Here is a 21130-nt window from a genome sequence, read left to right on the forward strand (position 1 = left end):
AATGTAGTAACACGCGGGCAGCTAGGCGAAGGCGCCTTTACCCCTAACAACCTCCCACTTAAAGGTGAATCTGCGCCAGTGAGAGAAAAAGAAAAGATAGTACAACATGTACACATGTACAACAGGATCAGAAAAAAGATGTCATCTCATTCAATGCCCATCAATCTCTTGAGGAAGGCAAAGCGCTCGGTAGTGAGGCTTTTCATGAGCAAGTCTGCAAGATTCTGCTCAATCGAAATCTTGACAAGGTCAACAGACCTGTCCTCAACGACCTCACAAATGAAGTGATACCTCACCTCAATATGTTTTGTATTCGCATGGAAGACCCGATTCTTGGCCAACTAAATGGCACTCATAGAATCCGAATGCAGTGTAGGCATAGCATCTATCATATCAAGGTCTGCAATCAAACGGCCTAACCAGATAGCCTCCTTACAACCATATGTGGCTGCAATATACTTGGCCTCTGTAGTAGAAAGAGCCGTACACTTCTGTGCCCTAGACATCCAAGAGATAGCCCCTCTAGCATAAGTGAACACATAGCCAGAAGTGGACTTCCTACTATCTCCATGTAATGCATAATCAGAGTCAGTGTACCCCACAACTCTTGTATCCTTGCTGCCATAACAAAGACACATATCTGTTGTGCCCTTCAAGTACCTCATGATACCTTTCACGGCATCCCAACGTTTCTTGCCAAGTGTAGCCATATAACGTGCCACAACCACAACTGCAAAAGCAATATCTGGACGAGTTGCTATCATGGCATACATAAGACTACCCACAGCTGATGCATAGGAAATCTTGGTCATCTCGGCCCTCTGCTCATCTGTCTGTGGACAACCGGCCTGTGAAACCTTCACATGAGAAGGTAATGAATTCCAATAGGCTTAAAATCCTGCATGCGGAAGCACTCAAGGACTTTATGAATATACTACCTCGGTGACAGAAAGAGTAATCCCTGAGATCTATCGCGTGTAATGCGCATACCAAGTATATGAGAGGCCTATCCCAAATCTTTCATCTCAAAGCTTTCCTTGAGTTGAGCCTTAAGAGCATCTAGCTCCTCATGAGCTGTCCCTGCTAAAAGCATGTCATCCACATAGAGTACCAAAATCAGTAAAGAACTGTCACGAGTTTTCTTCGTGTACAAGCACGGATCCATAGCACTGCGGTTGTAGCCATGTGATTGCATGAAAGCATCAAACTTATGGTACCATTCCCTAGATGCCTGCTTCAAGCCATATAGACTCTTCTTTAGCTTGCACACTAGGTGTTCCCTGCCATGGTCTGCAAAGCCCTTAGGCTGCTCCATATAAATCCCATCATGCAAGTCCCCATGTAAAAAAGCCGTCTTGAAACCTATCTGGTACAAGTCCAGGTCAAGCTGTGCAACCAAGGCCAAGACTAAGCGTAGGGTGATCATCTTGACTATAGGAGAAAAGACTTCATCAAAGTCAACACCATGCTCCTACTTAAAACCCTTAGCAACCAATCGAGCCTTGTATGCCGGCTTGGATTATCCAAGGGTACTTTTCAGCTTGTACACCCACTTGCATGGCAAAGCCTTCTTACCCTGAGACAAGGAAACAAAATCCCAAGTCTGATTTTTATGCAATGAGTCAAGCTCAGACTCCATAGCCCTCTCCCAAGAGTGACAATCACCCTTGCGCATAGCCTCATCATACGTAAGAGGCTCTCCTGCATCTGTAACCAGTACATAATCCATAGAGTGTGCAAAACGGTCAGGAGGTCGTCTATCTCTAGTAGAATACCTCAATCCAGGCTCTGCTGCCTGATCGGCATCCCGTCTAACATCAGCATGCCTAGCATCTGGGCCATGAGCATCAGGTGATACTGCACACTATCTAGCTGGCCGTGGAGCAGGCTGAACGGGAGCAGGTGGCTCCTCCTAAAAGATAACTATGCGTACCTCAACCACTTTCTAAGGCTGCATATGCATTTTGTCCTCATGAAAGATGACATCATGGCTGCGGATCACTTTCCGCGCCTGCAAATCCCATAGACGGTAACCCATCTCTCATGCATCTCCATAGCCAATGAAAATGTATTTGACACTTTTAGGATCCAACTTATTATGTTTGTCCTTGGACATGGCAGAATGCCTCACGTCCAAAAACACGCAAATGATCATAAGAGGGGGACTTGCCTGCCCATACCTCCTCTGCAACCTGAAAGTCAGCCTGGCCATACCTCCTCTGCAACCTATTGATGAGATGCACTGCAATAGTAACTACCTCAGTCCAAAAGTGTTGCAGTAAGCCAACCTGGCTAAGCATGCTACAGACCCTTTTCTAAATCATCATATTCATGCATTCAGCCATACCATTCTGGGGTTGGGTATAAGGGGCGGTCAACTGACCCTTAATACCCCGCTCATCACAAAACTGCTCAAAAGCACGTGATACATACTCACCCCCATTATCTGACCTTAGGCATTTGAGCCTTTTTTCAGACTGGTTCTCTGCCAATATAAGCCAACGCTGAAATATGTCTAAGACATCAGATTTTCTCTTTATGGAATAAGCCCAAACCTTACGTGAGTAATCATCTATGAAAGTAACAAAGTACTTTGCCCCACCAGGTGACTGACAGGGCATGGGCCCACATACATCTGAGTACACAAGAGCCAAGGGCTCACCCATGCGTTTCTTACCAGACTTTGTATGTGTATTTCGAGTCTGTCTGCCATACAAACAATGATCACAAGAATCAAAATGCAAAGAGTCAAAAGGCGGAAGATACAACAAAGCACGGAGCTTTTTCATTCCTTTAAGAGACATATGTCCCAAACGAGCATGCCAAAGGAATTTATGGGGAATAAAACCCACAAACAAAACATGATCGAATGTAGCTCCAGATACAAGTAAGAGATAGAGGCTGTCAGACTTGGCACCTATTGCAAGTACAAGACTACCACAAGTAATCTTCTATGCAGAGTCTCCAAAAGACACAAAATACCCTGCATCATCAAGCTATCCAGCTAACACAAGGCTGTGAGTCAACGCAGGTACATGACATACATCATGCAAAACAAAAGAACTGCAAGAAGAAAACTGCAGTCTAATATCTCCAATGCCCACAATGTCAAGAGACTTGTCATTACCAACACGCACAGAACCAGACATGGTACAATAGGTATGCAACCAATCTCTACAGGATGTCACATGAAAGAACGCACCCGAATCCAAGAGCCAGCACTATGCATACATAAAATGTATCTCAGAAGTCTGTAAGGCATCGCATGAAGAACCTGCAAGTATGTAATCATCATCAGAATCAGTGGCATGTATGACATTAACCTCTTCTATCTTCACACTGGACTTTGCAGGTACAATACTGCGCTCAAAAGACTTTTCTTGCATTTCTTCTTTTCCCTTTTCCTTGCCCTTATCATCGCGCATTTTATGGCACTACGGCCTAATATGTCCTGCTTTTCCACAATAATGACAAGTAAGATCAGACCTCCGTCCACGAGACTTACTGCGACCACGTGACTTGGACCTGGACTTCTGAGAGTCCCTGCCCTAATGATCATTATCATGCCTGCCATGTCTGCCATCTCTAATGGTCAATGCATATGAAGAGCGGGAAGCATCATTGTTTCTCCTGCTGATTTCCTCGATCAATAAAGTACTCTCAGCATCTTTGATTTTCAGCCCATCAAGCTTGTTTGTGCATATGGCAGTATAGAAGACATCCCATGATTCAGGCAAGGTGCCAAGCAATAACAACAGGTGCAAGTTGTCTTGGAACTCGATACCCTGTGACAACAAACTCTTCATGATAGCAGGAAACTGACTAAAATGAGATGATAGGAAGATCCCCTCCATGCGAAGGTCCATTAATTGCTTCAGCCAATACATCTGTGACGCAGGACTTTGCTGCGCATAGACCTCCTGAATCTTCTCCCATAAATCCCATGCACTCTGATTCTCATCTTCAACAACATTATGACGGACCTCTTCTAAGAGTGACAAAATAATGATAGACTTGCATAGCTCATCAACTTCCATCCAAACATCATCATCCATATCTTCAAGTTTAACACCCTTGAAACGCAAGGATTTAATTTGCAACTTCTGCACCAAAACTTGCCATATTTGGGACTTCCAATACCCATAGTTGGTACTATCCAACTTGGCAATATTAAAGAGAGTTGTATCTTTCAGATGACCAGCCATACTGTCCCAAATCAATGCAAAAAAGTAAAATTGCAGGTTGCTGTAATTAGCAGAAAATGCACTAAAACCACTACTAAAACTGGCTGAAAGAGTGAATTTTACCAAGAGAAACACCTGTCCCCCAAATATGACCAAGATAACATCAAATAGTAAGAATAACCCTCATAGAAGTGCTCAAAATCTGCAGATTTCAGCTTGCTATAATAAAGGACGGCAGTATGTAAAACTGTCCCAAAATGAAGCAATCACTGATACATATGTCACTACAACTGCCAGGTAGCAAGATACATCCAACAGTGAGTTTCCAAGGGCAAGAAGGAACCAAGAACTTTCAAACCAATAACCTGTTAAGCGAGAGACATCTTATAGGTCCAGAAGTCATGCATGTAATGGGTCTCGGGATAAGAGAAGAGACCAAGCACAAGCATAATTGATAGAGCAAGAAGCTCAATACATAACCATCCAAGATTCATACAAAACTGACAACCTGTGACAGAGATGGGTGCCTGCCCCAATAGGCGTATCAAATCAGCCCACTACAAACAAACAGTAGACATAAAGCTCTCAAGAGAGCAAATGCATGTAACTGTCCCACAAGCTCAAGCTCATCTGTAAATAAGACTCTGTGTGTATCCGAATATACCAAGAGGCTCCCACTGGAAGCGAAGTCAAATGCAAAGAGAGGAAGCAACGCTCTAATACATCAAATACATAGCATCAGACATGCCAAATCCCAGTAGGATACATCCAAAGCATAAATCCCAAGCTATCTCAGACCCATAAAGCATAAGCCTGAAAGTAGTCAAAGAGTATGTAACTGACAACCAAATGTGATGCCCAATAGATCCAAAATGTTCAAATACATCTGAAGATAAAGCTCCAAGTAATTATCAAGCATGGGCAAACCAAGTGGCATCCATATCTAACTAAGGCATAAATACAAGAAGCCTAAATGTCAAGCAATGACAATAGGCATAGACCGGTTCAAAGCATGCCAACTGAAGCCAAAAGCCAATGAAGAACAATCAAGTCGGAGCTTAATACAAGCTCAAAAACATTCGGGAACCAAGAAGAAGCATTTGACAACCTCCATATACATCGTATGATCATTCAAACCTCCAGGAAGCACCCCGTATCCATGAACCAATGCATACACCAAATAAATGAGCTTCAACCCACTGTATTACAGTAAGTAATTTACTGTTATATGAAGCTCAAACGGTGATCAAATTTGCTCCAAATCAGTCCCAAGGCATAGACATAGCATCCCATAACATCCGAGCATCAATAGACATCAAACGGGCAATGCCAAGAAGTATTAAACAGTAAATGTCAAGTGCTGCCCTGTTTTGACAGTCCTGGGACTGTGTATACAGCAAAGGGCTAAAGGGGGAAGCACCCGAATCGATCACCGGGAGCCAAGCACCAATGCCGGAGAGTCAAGCAATGCTCGGAAAGGTTGCCAAGAGTGCCGGGAAGCCGAGGAGAAGCAGAGAAATGCCAGGGAGCAGATCAGCCCAACCCCCTAAAAATGCACCGAAAATTGCACTGGCTATTCCTAGGGGCTGGGGGATCTTCAACAGCCCTTGGGGACACTTGGCAAGGTCAAGGGGGCTCCAATGCAGCCCGGGAAGAAGCCGATGAAGATCCGGAAGCTCGGGGAGGAGGCGGGAGATCAAAACATACCTGCAAATGAAGGTGCCATGGCTGCCATTGAAGCTCGGGTTGAAGCTTTTCAAATCCGGGCTGAAGAGAATGCCGGGGAAACTCCAATGCCTTTGCTCTGATACCAGTAGAAAGGAAAGTGAAACCCAGGAGCAAGAAGCTCGGCGGTGAGAGCTATGGCAGATGGAGAGCAAGAGCCAAGAGAGAGAGAGAGACTCAAAAGTGGGAACTCCAACAACCACAATGTGTGGCCAAGCCTTCCTTTATTCAAACTATCACTAAAAGAATAAAGAATAAGTGACTGTGACGGGCGCCCGCCACCTTCAGTGTGCAGTGGCGGGTACTGTCAGTGTAGTAACACACAGACGGCTAGACGGAGGCGCCTTTACCCCCAACAATTTTGCAGAGCATCAAGAGCACTAATTAATTGGCACGAATCCTTTGGATTTTGGATATGTGATACTAGACAGCCAAAGTGGCGACCACACGAGGATTTCACATGGGTTCCCCACGGGACCGCTGTGAGATATCTCGGATGCCATTTGGGGATTGACATTACCTCAGAGCAGCAGTTGGCACCTCTCCTTTTGAGCATCAGACAAAAGCTTTTGTATTGGAGCTCGGCGAGACTCTCGTTGGCAGGAAGAGTGGTGGTTGCCAACCAAGTTCTTCTTGCGACCATGTGGTACATCACTTCTTGTTGGGCATTCTCTAGGTGGTGTATTGGCCAGATGAAACGCCTCATCAAGAATTTCATTTGGTCAGGAGGAGATGGGAGTCCAACCAAAGAAAAGGTGGCTTGGGATATCATCATACAGCCTAGATCTAGAGGAGGATTGGGGATCATAGACCCAGATAGTCAGAGAAAAGCCTTATTGGTCAAGCTCATTGTTAGGGGTCTGCTTCCAGGTGAGGAGCCCTGGAAGAAACTTCTGATGGGAAGGCTAGAGGACTTGACACCTATACATGGAGGACCATGGCAGCCCAACATTCACTAGATATTTCAGGAGATCAGCACCAGAGATTTAGGGAGGAGCTTCGAGGTCAAATTTACAGCTGCCATTATTAGAGCTTGGAAATCCGTATCTCTAGGGCTTCACCAGCTCCCCCCGACTACTATTGAAGAGAAGAGGAGACTACCTCTTCTCTTTAATCATTATTTGAGATCAAAGTCATGCCACACCATTGGGCAACGAACACACTTATCATGGGGAAGATTCTCTTTACAGGTCGCTACATAAGTGGGGGAGTGGTTTGCATTTCAGGAGTTACCACACGAGACCCAAAGGCAAAGATTACATGGTCTTAGGGGAGCCAAGGCTATGATTGAGGCCGTGATGGAAGGGGTTGCACCAGATTGGCAAACTGAAACAACTTCCTCTCAGACTTGGATTGGTCTTTTCTCTAGAGGGGATATCCTTCTAGCAATCATTGCATCTAGCAAAGATAAGACATTCACTTTCACTGTTGAGGAGGATGGCCGCCTCCAGCGAGAGGACCTTGACCTTACAGCACTCAGTGGCTGCTCCAAGCAAAGAATCAGAGTAGTGGCACTCTCTCAAAGAAAATGGCACATAGACCCAGACCCAACCACTTGTCTTATAGATGGATTGAGATATTGGGCATACCAAAGGAGCCTCTACAGAGACTTTAGTAGGATCCAGGAGAGTGGATGTGGAGGGATCCCTTCCTTGATAGGCCATCCAACATCCCCTTCTTTGGCTACACTACTAGATTGGGACGGAATTTACAGATGAGTAAGATTAGAGCACAGCCTGCAACCATCCTTCATTGGCATAGAGAGGGAGTCTCAGATGAGTTCCTATATGACTTTTGGAGGCAGCTACATGACAGCTTTATGCCCAGGAAGATATCTCTCTTTCTATGGCTTCTAGCCCATACGAGTTTAGCAGTTGGCACTTGGCTCGGATATGGAAAGGACCCAGTGGCTTGTGCACGATGTGGTGAGCCAAAGGAGACTCAAAGACATTGCCTATGGGACTGTCCTAGAGCCCAAGAGATTTGGAGGAGAGCTCTTAGGATAGTATTCCATGGTACAACAGAGTCCATGGTGGCGACATGGGGGGCTGCAGCTTGGGTCACAAACAGAGGTCCAGCATGCGGCTATGAGGACACTCAAGGGAGCATTTCTTTTTTCATCATTGGACAGCATCTGAGCAGAATCCCTACCCCAACCTACTCACAGACACAGTGGACTCAGGGACATTGTCACAGATGGGAGCTGATTTCCGGCATTATAGCTTGGTACATATGGACTGCGAGATGCAGCCGGGTCATTGATCGTCAGGATATACCCACTGGGGAGTCTTTATCGAGGATTTGGACAGAGATAGTCCATACTCTCCGTGGGAGATGGGAGAGGTTGCAGGGCAGCTCTAAGAGGATGAGGAAGAAAAGAGAGGCTTTCCTGAGGATTTGGGATTCAAACACCTTCTTTCACACTACCCCTCAGATGGTCTGGCACTTTAGTCCACCAGATTGGTTGTTTACACAACCACTGTATCTATGATGTACTTAGTTACTCTTCACAGGGTTTCTTGCACTTTGTATTTACCTTAGGGGGACTTTCTCCAAGGTGTTATTAATAGAATTCTCTTTTCTTGGAAAAAAAAAACCAGGGAGAATCATTGTGATGTCCATGATTTTTGGTCCTCAATGACCCCTCTACCTTCTTTACACACTGCTCACTTTCCTACTTATCTAGTGGCTTTGCCCTTGGCTAGTTCCACATTCTCTTTGAGATGCATCCAAACAACCCACCAACTGATTCTCTTCACATTTCTTCTGTGTCAGATATAAATTTCCCTTCATTCAATGATCGAAGGCAAAAAAATTACATGATAGCAGCCCTCAGGTAAATTCACCAATGATATAATTTGGATATTCACAAACAAGATTGTGCACAACTTTTTTTACAAGAACATATATAGTCTGCTAAATACATTAAAATGACAAATGTCAATAGGTAATATAAAGGCATTGAAGTATGAAATTAAAGGAACATAGAGATATGGGATGCTCTCTAGGGAGAATGTCCAGTACAAGGAGAACATGCACAACAATAGTGAACAAGACAACGATAAGATTCAAAGAAAACGTATTACAAAGACAGAAAACCTAATTGCAAACTACAATGTACACGGGTTACCATGTGAGCCACCAAGATCTGTTCTTAGTGAGGTACCAAGAAAGCAAGCACCCAACAAGAAATGAGGGGCAAGTGTGGCAAGATGTGCATGTGCCAAGTCATTATACAAAGAATGAAGAAAATGAGAGACAACAGGCCAAGTATGCCAAAATCTACAAAAGCATCGGGGCAGGTTTACACCATCCCATCTTCCAAAAACTAACCAAATTTAGTAACAGCATGCATTGACTAGCATTCTAACCTCTATTACTCCCTCTGGAACCTCCTTAGATATTGAGCAGCAAGAGACTACAATGATTTGATTCAGTCCCAAATCTGACAGAACTATCGATAATCCAGTACCAATAGGAGACTACATAAGCCATAGACTAGCACATATAAGGCTGCTCAAAGCCAGGAGTGAAGACAAGATAGCTCTAAAAAGACCATCAAATAATCTTCAAACTTATTCACAGTCTGAATCACAATGTTGAAGGATGCAGAATCATTCTCTGGATCACTAATACAACAAAGGCTAGATTCATAGATAATCTCTCAGCACTCCTAGTAAGAATTATTTCTAATGAAAGCACTGCCAACCCGTTACAAGTACCATTTAACTTAGTGCCACTCTAACTAAGCGAACTAAATAGTACTCTGTGCCTCATAGTCATCAGGACAGCCCTGTTGAGGTCTCAGGATGGGAAATCGATCTCCGTACCTGACATGAATGGAGCATCCCCCCTGCACAACAAGCGTGCCCATATCTGTAACAGTACAATTACAAAACTAGTACTCGATTTACACTTAGTTAAAATTGTCACCTATGAAAAAACACCATTCCAACTCGAACTGCTTGCATTTGGAACTTGAGAAACCTAAACTAAAATATGGAATTAGCCATTCTATATGTATTTCTTCAAACTCTAAGCACACACCAAAACACCCAATTCTTAGCAACATGGAACGGGAAACAAAAACGGGGAACGGGAACAGGAAACGCCATGATTTGCCATTCAATGTGGCTATATAGTCACATGGAATAGGCATGGAAGGGAGAATAGGGACGGGGGACCCAAAACTGGACATTCCATGTTGCTATGACCCAATTTCAGACTTTTAATTGTTCACATCTACTAATATTTGTCAAATATGGGACTCGTGAGGATTCTAAATACAAATTCAACATCATAAATATTATTGTATGGCTATTAGAATCTCCATGACTCCAATTGGCCATTAATAACACCCTGAATTAAGCACCAAAACTCTCGCCACGCTAAGAAGTGAACCACGCAATCTAGAGTTAACGCAACATTGGCTCAAGATGACTGCAATGTTCTGGCTGATCAGATGGTAGTATCTATGGAAGAAATCTGCATTTTTTTGTGAGAGTCATTTGGCTATTAATTGCCCCACCTCCAAAGAGTGGCCTTACATGTTCCTGCACAGTTTGAAAATCTCCTCTTTTTTCATTTGATTCTAGTTACAACTTGCAAGTTTAAAGTTTAAACTTGCTTTCTCTTCCCATGGTTTAGAATTATTCGTTGGGTGCATGTGAGAGGAATTGGTCTGCCTATTCCCTCCTGCACACCAAAATTCGTAATAAGCTTAGCACACGACAATTGGAGTGACTAATTTATTGTCGCTCCAATTTACGCATGCTACGCAACATGCATGCAATGTTTATGGCAAGACAAGTATCATGTATCTAATTTTTATACTTTTTAGCTCATAACTTTTTTCATAGATTATGAAATATATTTAGAGAAGTTTCATTTGTTTTATCTAAGTTTTTCATTCTTTAAATATATAGGTAAATGTGGATTCACTCAAGCTCTCCGATAGCACACTTAAAAGTATGACTCGTGAGAGAGACTTGAAGGAGGAGCAGATATTTAAGGAGCTTTACTTGGAGCTCAAGGAGATAGACTGGCGGGTCTCTCGCACTCATGCACGTTGTGTCTGTGTTGTTATTCGCCCTCACGCCGGTAGCGATGGAGCTTCCACTTCGACATTCACGTCAATTGCCTGTGATGCTCGTGGGGCCCTTAGATGCTTCACTAGACATGAGAGTGACTCGAGAAGTACTCCTAGTTCAGCCCAAGAGGATATACCTATCACTACCTCTCACATAGAGCTTAGAGAGCCAGAGTATGATAATAGGGCAATGTTATTAGTGAGGGTGATTTTGTTAGGGAGGGTGATGGCTCCTCAAGCGGCAATGAGAATGCTTCCACCTTCGATGTGGAGAGTCATATAAGCATCTAAAGTAATCATGTATCTTGATTCAAATCGAGCCATGTATGCTCGCTTTTATCTCAATCCATTTGTGTATACTTTTTATGTGAGATTACACATTTGGCTCATAATAAAGTTATTGGTTTCATTATTCATGCTATACTCTTGAGTCTTGACTCTTGGGTCTTGTTTCAACTCTCTTTTGCACTTACTTTTGACTTGAATCTCTAAGTTTATGTTTTAAGTCCAAACATTAAGTATAGACTTAAAGTTATATGTTTTTTTTTTTCATTGAACGTAGGTCCAAGATTTATTAGTCTGATTTAGTACCGTACTAGCATCGGACTATACGAATCGGATACCATTGGATGTGACAACCTTGGAAGAGAAAAAGTGAAGTCTAGAGAGAAGAGGTGAAACCAACCTTCCTCCTCAGATAGGGTGGTAAATAACCTGATTAAGCACTATTTACAACAATCAACAAATTCATAAAACTGAAAAGTAGACTTTACCATATAATCTTGGACATTGCACACCTTGTTGGCCCCAAACCTGGCACCCCTTTTGGTATTTATTTAACTTAATTGATCAAGAAGTTGATGTACAATGGAATTCACCCAATCCCTTTCAATATTCCAACTTCCCTTGCCGTCCAAAATGACAAGCAAGTCTTCAATCTAATTTTCCCCTTGATTCGGGCAATCAATTGACCTTCACTTGCTTTGATAGACATGGAAAATGCCCCAAATTCATTGACTTGCTGGTCCCTCCACCTGAATTTAACTGAAAACAGTTTCAACAATATTGAATCCAAGTCTTGGAGCTTCCAATTTCTGGCATGCTTCCGGAGGCTACTGATAAACCTTGATTTATGCTGCAGATTAGGGTTTACAGCAGAGAAATCTGAAATTTCTCAGTCTCTGGTGATCTCAATGATGTAATCTTCGAAGCAAGGCTATAGAAAGGTTGGGAGATGAGAGAGAATGCTGAGGAGAGAGAAAACTCAAACTTTCTTCACAAAGAATTGAAAAAAATCTATCTGTTGCTCTGTCTCTACAACTTATAGATGTTGTTACTTGCTTTTGATTGGTTTTCTCCTGTCCTTCGCTGCCTCAGAAGGTCCACCAGTGGCTGCAAATCAAACCAACAATATCTCCTCCCTCTCTCTTGCAAGCTGAATACACTAAAAATACCTCTCTCTATCCTCTAAAGACAGTTTCAGTCTGGTATGGTCATTTTTGACAACAAGTGGCAGCCTTTCCAGATGGCTTTTCCAGCATTATCCATAATTAAATATTAATTTTCAATCTTTAAATTTAAATACGGAAAATTAATCTAAATTTTATTTCGATGCCCTGAAAAAATAATCTAACTGGCCAATAATTAAATTGACTAGGCAACTTCCATTCCCGAGTGTCTCTACGCCATCTTTGACTATCACGTTGGCGGTAGGTACCATTAAACGCCACTTTCCAGGCGTCACCAACAACTGACACTTATGGCCAAATGAATGCATTAGATACCACCAAGTACCTGTGCAACATGACTTATAGCAACTTTTGCCTTCGACATCCCGTGATTTCCTTCGATCTCGGGCTTGTAAATTTACTCTAACCCCAATTACACCTCACATGTGCAACATTTACTTAACCATGTGATTAAAAATTAATCCACATGTTAAATGAGGTTTCAAAAATACATGTCCTTATGACAAGAGAAAAAAGAGAAATTTACAGACAAGGATTGTAGGGTGAAATGGTGACGCTTGGAGTGGAGAGAGACAGAAGTACACTTCTATTAGCACAAAATGATTGCTTGACACAATGATTGCCTTCCCTCTCTTTTTATAGGTGAAGAGGGGAGGGCAAAAGTTCTTCATGCAATATCTAGAGACCTTGGGATAGTGGGAGGAGATATTCTCTAGACTTATTACCCAAAAATCTCTAGATCAGGGCAGCCCTTACATGTCAAGTCTAGTCTACCTCAAAAAGTTTCCGAACAAAAACTTTGGAGGAAAAATTTTTGGTGGGGCAGTCCTTGAGGCAGGTCCAGGTCGAGTCCACCTCAATTCTCACAAGGTCCAAGAAGTCTCCAAAAAATGTCTAGTTTGGAGAAAAGTCAACCCCAAAAAAAAACTCTCTAGAGAAAAATCATGAGTCACTCAAGTATAGTAAAAAGTAAACCACTAGACTACCTTGTACATGATTAAAGATTGTTCCTATGCTATATGGGAAGTGAGTACAACTCGAACACTTGCGTTGTATACAAGTGTGAAATACAACTCAAAGCTTTTTTATGCTATACAAAAGAGCCCATGTGTGGTGTTCCCATGCGGTGTTCAATGCTAGCTGACAGAAGATTTCATTTCCTTTTGGAAAATCTGTAAGAGGCTACTTTGGGAACGACTGGAGTGTCAATGTTTCTTTCGTCTTTGTCACCTTGTGGCTCCCACTTGAGCTGAAGGAGGTGTCGAATCATGTGAGATCCCAGATTATCTCTACCTATCAGCTACCCGTCAACTATCATTTGGGCCATTTTCCCCCTCTTGTACGGCATCCCACTTCTGTCTATATATAGACACCCTCATACTCACATGTTCTTCTAGCAATCCATCAAACGTGCTCAGTGCTTCTTCCCTCCTACTCACTACATTTACTCGTCACCTTCACTAAGCTACTCAGAGTCATGTGGATACAAATCAGTGATGCAACACTGAACTCCCCTTCCCATTGTGTCTGGGTTGCTCAGGTGCTGGTTAACAACAGATAGGCCTGAACTTTCTTGGCTGTCAACTGGCTTACGGGTTCAAAAGCCTGCCCATGTCCAGAAGCGAACTGTATCTTGAGGAGCCTTTCTTTTTGGGGGAGAAGCACAGCATTGGTTGAAGTTGATTAACAAGAAACAGAAGAAGGATACCACAGGAATCACAAACTTGGATAACACATCAATCCAGCTTCCCTTGTTCTCGGTAGGAAACTGTGGACCAAGAATAAAAGGTATTTCAGGGGCTGACTGGAGCATGGAAAACTTTGGTTTAAGCTAAATCCCCAAAGGGACACGAAAAGGAAAAGAAACTAGCTTGGTCTAGACTCTCCACAGTTAACTAATAATAGTTATTTTTGCAGCCTTCAGGAATACAATGTTTAGAAATCAAGAAAGAAACCATCCCTGTAAAACAATCACTTAGCACATGCATTTATCAGTACATTTACTTTTTACTACCTGTGGATTCTCAGCATTGAATGGAGGGAGACCTGTCAAGCACTCAAACAGAATGATACCAGTTGACCACCAATCAGCACTACTGCCTGCAATTGGACAATACAATTTGACTTTAATACACTAATTTTTGCAAGCCTCTCATCCCTAGCATATAACAAGTTTAAAGTCAACTTCAACATATTATCCACTACTTGCTATGGCATAATCCTTCACATAAATAAAATATCTTAACTCGTCCAATGATGAATCATAGTGATAGGTTTCTCAGGTATGCAAATGCTCCCAGTTAAGCTGCAGAGAAGTAAAAGTTTCAAGGCATGTGTTCATTGATGGCAGACACGTCCTTCAAGTGAGACCTACCTAAACAAACTCATTGATTGAGCTTGTGTGAGGAATTGAATCTATCTAGATCAAGCCTTCTAAATTGGGAGTATATTTTTGCTCTTCTCCACTTATCTTCTGCATGCTCCTCTTTCTCGTCTTGGACCTATACATCCCCTATTCAGCTGATCATAAGCTTCCTACTGCACAATCATGGAATGCCAGGTAAACAACCTGTGTTTATGTGTCTGCTGCAAAGGCCACAGCCTAGCTAAACATCATGTGTTAACACATCATCTGCAAAGACCACAGCATGCATCTACTCCTTTATGTTCCTAGCTCTCCACTTCCTCCGTGTCATATTTTTGGAGGAATGGATCTTTCTCCCATGAGCAGCTTTACTTCTCACTGGCCATGCAAAAGTTGCTTCCCTATTTATAAGTTTGTTTAGCACAACTTATGGGAGCCTTTTCTCTCAGTTCTCTGCTCCTCACTCTGAACCTTTTACATGCTATGCCTAGATCAGCGGAACGTGCCTCATGAGGTTTCTACCTCTCAATGTTTAAGCTTAAAAATGCTTCTTTAGTTTTTCATTTTAGTATTTGGCATGGATCCTTTTCTATCTTATCCTTTGGCATAATGTACAGGATCCGTCTGTCCTTAAAACCAATCCTGTTGTCTAGCAGACCAGATGCCCTCACTATGATTCCATCTGCCCATGAAGAAACTCCATCTCTTTTTCTATATTTACTCAATGTGGGGTGGAAAAGGAAAGTATTGACATGAGAGAACTCAGAGGCAGGTTACAATCTAATGCAATGGATCCATTGACGTCAAGACAACAATGATCTAGACCATAGGCCAAAACCTTCCTAGAAAGGAGAATCGTATATCCTCAAATATATATGGCATCTATAGCGAGAGTGCTCCTCCACCCTTGGTGGTGATGAAGCCCGTACACTGAGACTACTTGGTCCCTCTCTAGTAACTAGCTCACCTCTCACATGCAATGGACATATTGTCACCACTCCTAGCCAACAAAGCCCTTTGCAAAGGCTTCCCTACCAATTGGTCATCTTATACTATAATATCACATGTTCAACAAAGCCATTTGCAAAGGGTTCCCTACCAAGTGGTCAACTAATACTACAATGCCAATCCTAAATGACAAAGATCCTATGGTTTTCAGTAATCATAGGGCCATCATAGTTGGCCACATACTAGCCAAGCTTCTTGGAATGCTAGGGGTTTCAGAAACATGAAATGTTTAGGGAAGCCTTGCTTTCCTATCATTGGACAGTATCTAAGCACAATCCCTACTCCAAATTACTTGCCGCAGATGCAGTCGACAACCCAAGAGCACTCTCATAGATGGGAGTTGATTGCTAGTATCATAGCCTAGTACATCTGGACCACAAAAAGCAGCCATGTTATAGACCTTCAAGTTGTATCCACATCACAAACTCTATCAAGGATTTGGAGAGAGATCATCCACATACTCCGCAAGAGATGGAAGAGGATGTAGAGCAACTCTGACAAGATGAAGAAGAGAAGAGAGGCCTCCTTGTGGACCTGGGACACTCTTACTTTTTTCCATACTACCCCTCAGATGGTTTGGCATTATAGCCCACCATATTGATTATCCACACAACCATTGTATTTTTGATGCACTTAGCTACTCTTTACTAAGTTCCTTGTACTTTGTTTTTTGCCTCAAGTTTTTCTCCAAGATATTATTCATCGAATTTTCTTTTCTCCAAAAAGGAAATGAATTTCAAAGGTTTCATACAAATTTTGCAAAATGTTAGAAACGTATTTCATACAAGATCAAATTATTACACTTTTATAGACACATAAACATCTTTTAAGTTTCATACCAATATACATATTGAACATGATTCATCATTGTTTTTCTTGCAAAATATGTGGCCAATTATATTACTCAATAGAAAATACAACAGAGTGCAAATCCTCAGCAATCTAACGAGACTTGATTGCCAACCAACTCAAATGCTTACAAGGCCTCTCAAGGCGATAGGCAAGATGGGAGAAAAAAAGCCGTGATTGGAGACTATAACACCACTGGAGGATGACCATCAAGCAAAGTGAAGAACATGCTATAGTAACCCCAATGTGAAGGAATAGATATCAAAGCTCCTATCAGCAACACGTGTCATCCTGGAGCTACTCCCAATGGCCTCAAAGGGAGTGGATGATATCTCTGCCACCACAATGACATATACTAAAAGGGTCTCTCCACTAAATGTGAGCTAGTAGTGGGCCTTCCAAATGTGCCACCTTACAACGCTCCAAGGTTCCACACCTCCAATCATGATACTTTGGACTCCAATACCTATCGATTGAGGAATGCATCCATACCCAACATTGCACATGACCTAGCCTCAATGATGATCATGTCAAGCACCTCCACCTCATAGAGCAAGTGGCATCCCTAAACTAACAATTTTCCGATAGAAATCTCCCGAATTAAAACACCTGATGTTGGGCTCTATTCAAAAAGGATCTTGAAGACTCCTATCTAAACTAGTTGCACTAGCTTACATGACCAAAAAGTCTGAAGGAAGCTTTGGACTCCAATACCTATTGATTGAGGAATGCCATTGCCCTAACACTACACATGACCTAGCCTCAATGATGATCATGTCAAGCACCTACACCTTGTAGAGTAAGTGGAATCCCTAAACTAACAATTTTCCATTAGAAAGCTCTCGAATTAAAACACCTAAGGTTGGGCGCTACTCAACTAAGGATCTTGCAGACTCATCTCTAAACTAGTTGCACTACCTCACATGACCAAGAAGTCTCAAGGCACTATTGTGCTCTCTCTCTCTCTCTCTCTCTCTCTCTCTCTCTCTCTCTCTCTCTCTCTCTCAATAGGTAATTGTATTAACTATGAAAGAAGTACAAGATTACAAGATGCAAGATGACTCTAGGCCATCATACATAAACTCAGCTCTCTTTTACAAAGGGTCAGACGACTAAAAGAGTACAAAAGTCACAGCAAAGAAGCAGTAGAGATTGCCTATGCCAAGGGACCAAGTCCTCCGTGGAATCAGTGTGTTGAATAAGGTCTACCTGCCAATGTAAGAGACCTTTCAACTTAGCAAGGTGTGTCTCCATCATCTCGGGTGGATAACAAAGCCATCAAGGGATATCTATAGAAGATGCTTCTGATAGAAAGCCATCTTCATCCCGAGATACTCAGTAGTCTCTATAGATGTAACCCATGTCCTAGCTATGCGTATTTCAATAATGTCCATCCTGATGATACGGTTCAACTCCTCTCGACTGAGCTCCTAGTTAGGGGAATCCAAGCTGTACTACAAGCATGCCTATATTCGAGCATACCAGCACTCGGTATCCCCTTATGATGCTAGCTATCTAAACAACTCTAGTACGAGTTGGGAGTATTTCTATCTCGACAAGTTTCTCAACTTATGCAGAAAAGCCACTGTCTAGAAAAGAGCCTCAATCACTATGGATGATGCACCCATCTCTGCTCTAATAATCTCATGCGGTGAAGAGGGCTTACTCCAAATCATCCGTAAAAGGGATCAAACAAGAACCATGTAAAAGGGTTTCATGAACAGTTAGCAAAGGCCTTCAAAGAAGAAGATTTTCAAGGGCCCATTGAGATTGCAACATTAAGAGTAGATATGGACAATGCCTTATCTTTGCAAAACACACATACATGCGTAAGGGGTCTTGTGAAGTGCTAGGCATATCTACTGCCAAGCTCACATCAAACTTTTCGCTTCTTCTGGCACAAACATAACCCAATCCTAGTCGAGGGAATCCAAACGTTGCATAGGTCATTTCCTTGTATCCACAATAGTCCGCACCATGGCCTCATTTTCTTAAAGGCCATCATCCATAGGAGCATCATTGACTAGGGAAGCCAAACCCCCATCCACAGCAATGGTCATCTCCGCACATGTAGCCATGAAATTGTGAGAGTGCGCAATTGAAAGAGGAAAGTGAACACGGAGAGGAGGAGGAGATAAAGAAAACACAGGAGAGAGAAGAAACAATGCAACTGCAATGGCTAAAGGTACAAGGCTACAACAATCAGCCCCAACACGCAATTCTGCGCATCAGTGTGGGCGCCAGATGGTAGCAAGGGAATGAGAGAATGAGGAGGGCTGGCTGATCACAAAGGATCAACGATGGATAATAAAAGTGGGAGGCCACACCGCCTATATATAGGCAAAAAAAAGGAAAACCCCTAAATGTGGTCCAACCACTAAAATAATGGCCAAAAGTGCACAAAAAGAAATGCATTAATGTGCCCTCCACCTAGAGTGTCTAAAACACATAAACTGACAGACAAACATATTCTCAGAGCTCCTAATATCCTCGTCTAACTCAGACTGAGACTCACAAGCAAGAGATGACCACACAAGACACGCATGACTATTAACACCTCCTCTTAGATCCTAGATGTGGCAGAAGGCCAAAGGAGATGCATATCTGAGGGTGGCAGGAAGAGTGTCAATGCCAATGAAGTCCGTTGATGAAGAAGCCAACCAAGGAGCAAGAACCCCTCTCCATATAAAAATGTGATCAAAAGGAAGGCCACAGAAGGGCAATGGAAATGGAGAGGCTACATACAAATCACTCCAAAAAACTGCAGATGGGAATGGGTGAGGCAAGCCTCTAGCCCACCTGGAAGACGATCGCAAGGAGCTATCGAAAGTGCCATAAGTTGCATAGAAACACCAGGAACCAAGGGCCAAACGCCAAGGACTAGTGGCTCGATGACAAAGAAAAGGAGTAGTCACATAAAAGAAAGGCCCAAAGTAGAGTGGAAACCCTAAAGAAACTCCTCACGATCTTGGGAAACCCCCTCTCAAACACAAAGGACCAAGAAATTCATAGTTGCGTCACCAATATTGTCCCCCTCTGAAAGGGATGGGAGGTATGAGGGAACCACCAAAGGAGATGGTGGGGTATGGGTTGGGACCTATGGAATAGATGGTGCACAATCGGAAATGAGTGCGGTAATAGAAAGCTATCTCGGAGGGCCCTACACAATGGAGGGGAATGGGGTATAGATAGCCCACTCTCTGGCAACCCTGTCACAAAAGCGGCTCTGGTAGAAGAATCTGCAATAAAGACGGCTGGCTCGATGAAGACAACGCAGGTCTCAAGTCTAGGAAGGCTATAAACTAAGAGAACAAGGAACCCAAGTCAACATGTAAGGCCTCAAAAACGAAGCTCGAGGGACGAGCAAACAACACTAACAGACACTGAAGAAATGTCACAAGAAGTGACGATACCCTCTAACGAGTGGAGATCTTGTAACAGATCACCTCAAAGTTGTATAAATGGTAGGCAAACACATAGTACGCATAAGAAGTCTGACATGAAGCACGTGAGTGAGCCTTTGGCTCTTATTCATTCAGATGTATGTAATCCCATACCCTCTCACTAGGTGGCGTGAAGTACTTTGTCACCTTCATTGATAATTACTCACATAAGGTCTAGGCTTACCCTATTAAGCAAAAATCAGATGTCTTGTCTATCTTTCAGTGTTGGCTTACTCTTATTGAGAACTACTCTAGGTATAAGCTGAAATGCCTAAGGTCCAATAATGGGAATGAGTACGCCTTGAAAGCTTTTGAGCAGTTTTGCAATGAGCAGGGTATTAACCGTCAGTTGACCGCCCCTTACACCCCTCCCCAGAATGGTATTGTCAAACACACACGAGAAATGTATAGAAACACGGACTCAATGGGAATAACGAGTGATGAAGTAGAGGTAGACAAAGGCTCCAATGTAAATCCACCCTTCGCTCCCAAACGAAGGTGAGGGTATATCCTCCAGCACTTCTCCTCAGGGTGAGAGGTCTTCCCACAATGAGGACACATTGAATATTCTCCCCCCGAGAAGTGTCACATCTAGGTCCTCCGATTAAATGTCTATACCAAGAAATGAAAGCTCATCCCAAATCACCTTCATCCTGTGCATGTGATCCCTCATCGTAGGGGAATCTGTGATAGAAAGCTATCATAGCGTCTACTCAAGAGACAAGTGATGCCCAAATGTCTAGAGCTGAAAGAGAGATGCCACCAATGCAAATATGTCTCACATGCACAAGCACAAAATCTGTACAGCTCAATAAGAAAAAACAGTGGACTCCGGCATTCAACGATCCCATAAAGCTGCCGAATACGTGGTCAAACCATCATGAGGACCCACGGTAGGTTGGGGCATAGGGATTATAACAAAACCCCAAAGGTCATAGTTGTCGAGGTATTGTGCTAAGAATTGCTCTTAGCCACTTAAAAAGCCCCAAAACATGCTT

General features: G+C 42.8%; 1 protein-coding gene across 5 annotated transcripts in view; it reads right to left on the bottom strand.

Annotated features, from left to right (window-relative positions):
- Window positions 1-21130, bottom strand: part of LOC148018808 (putative serine/threonine protein kinase IRE) — a 128072-nt gene that overhangs the window by 38747 nt on the left and 68195 nt on the right. For 4 of the 5 annotated variants that reach the window (XM_087701091.1, XM_087701093.1, XM_087701090.1 and 1 more), the window contains exon 11: window positions 14482-14567. In XM_087701091.1, coding sequence (XP_087557217.1) covers window positions 14482-14567 — 86 coding nt within the window. Of the gene's footprint in view, window positions 1-9739; window positions 9786-14481; window positions 14568-21130 lie in introns of all 5 variants that reach the window. The other variant, XR_015695028.1, reaches the window with a different exon arrangement.

Source organism: Lygodium microphyllum, chromosome 20 (assembly GCF_053477565.2).
Source record: "Lygodium microphyllum isolate KBCC chromosome 20, Lygodium_microphyllum_v1.1.10, whole genome shotgun sequence".
Classification (NCBI taxonomy): domain Eukaryota; kingdom Viridiplantae; phylum Streptophyta; class Polypodiopsida; order Schizaeales; family Lygodiaceae; genus Lygodium; species Lygodium microphyllum.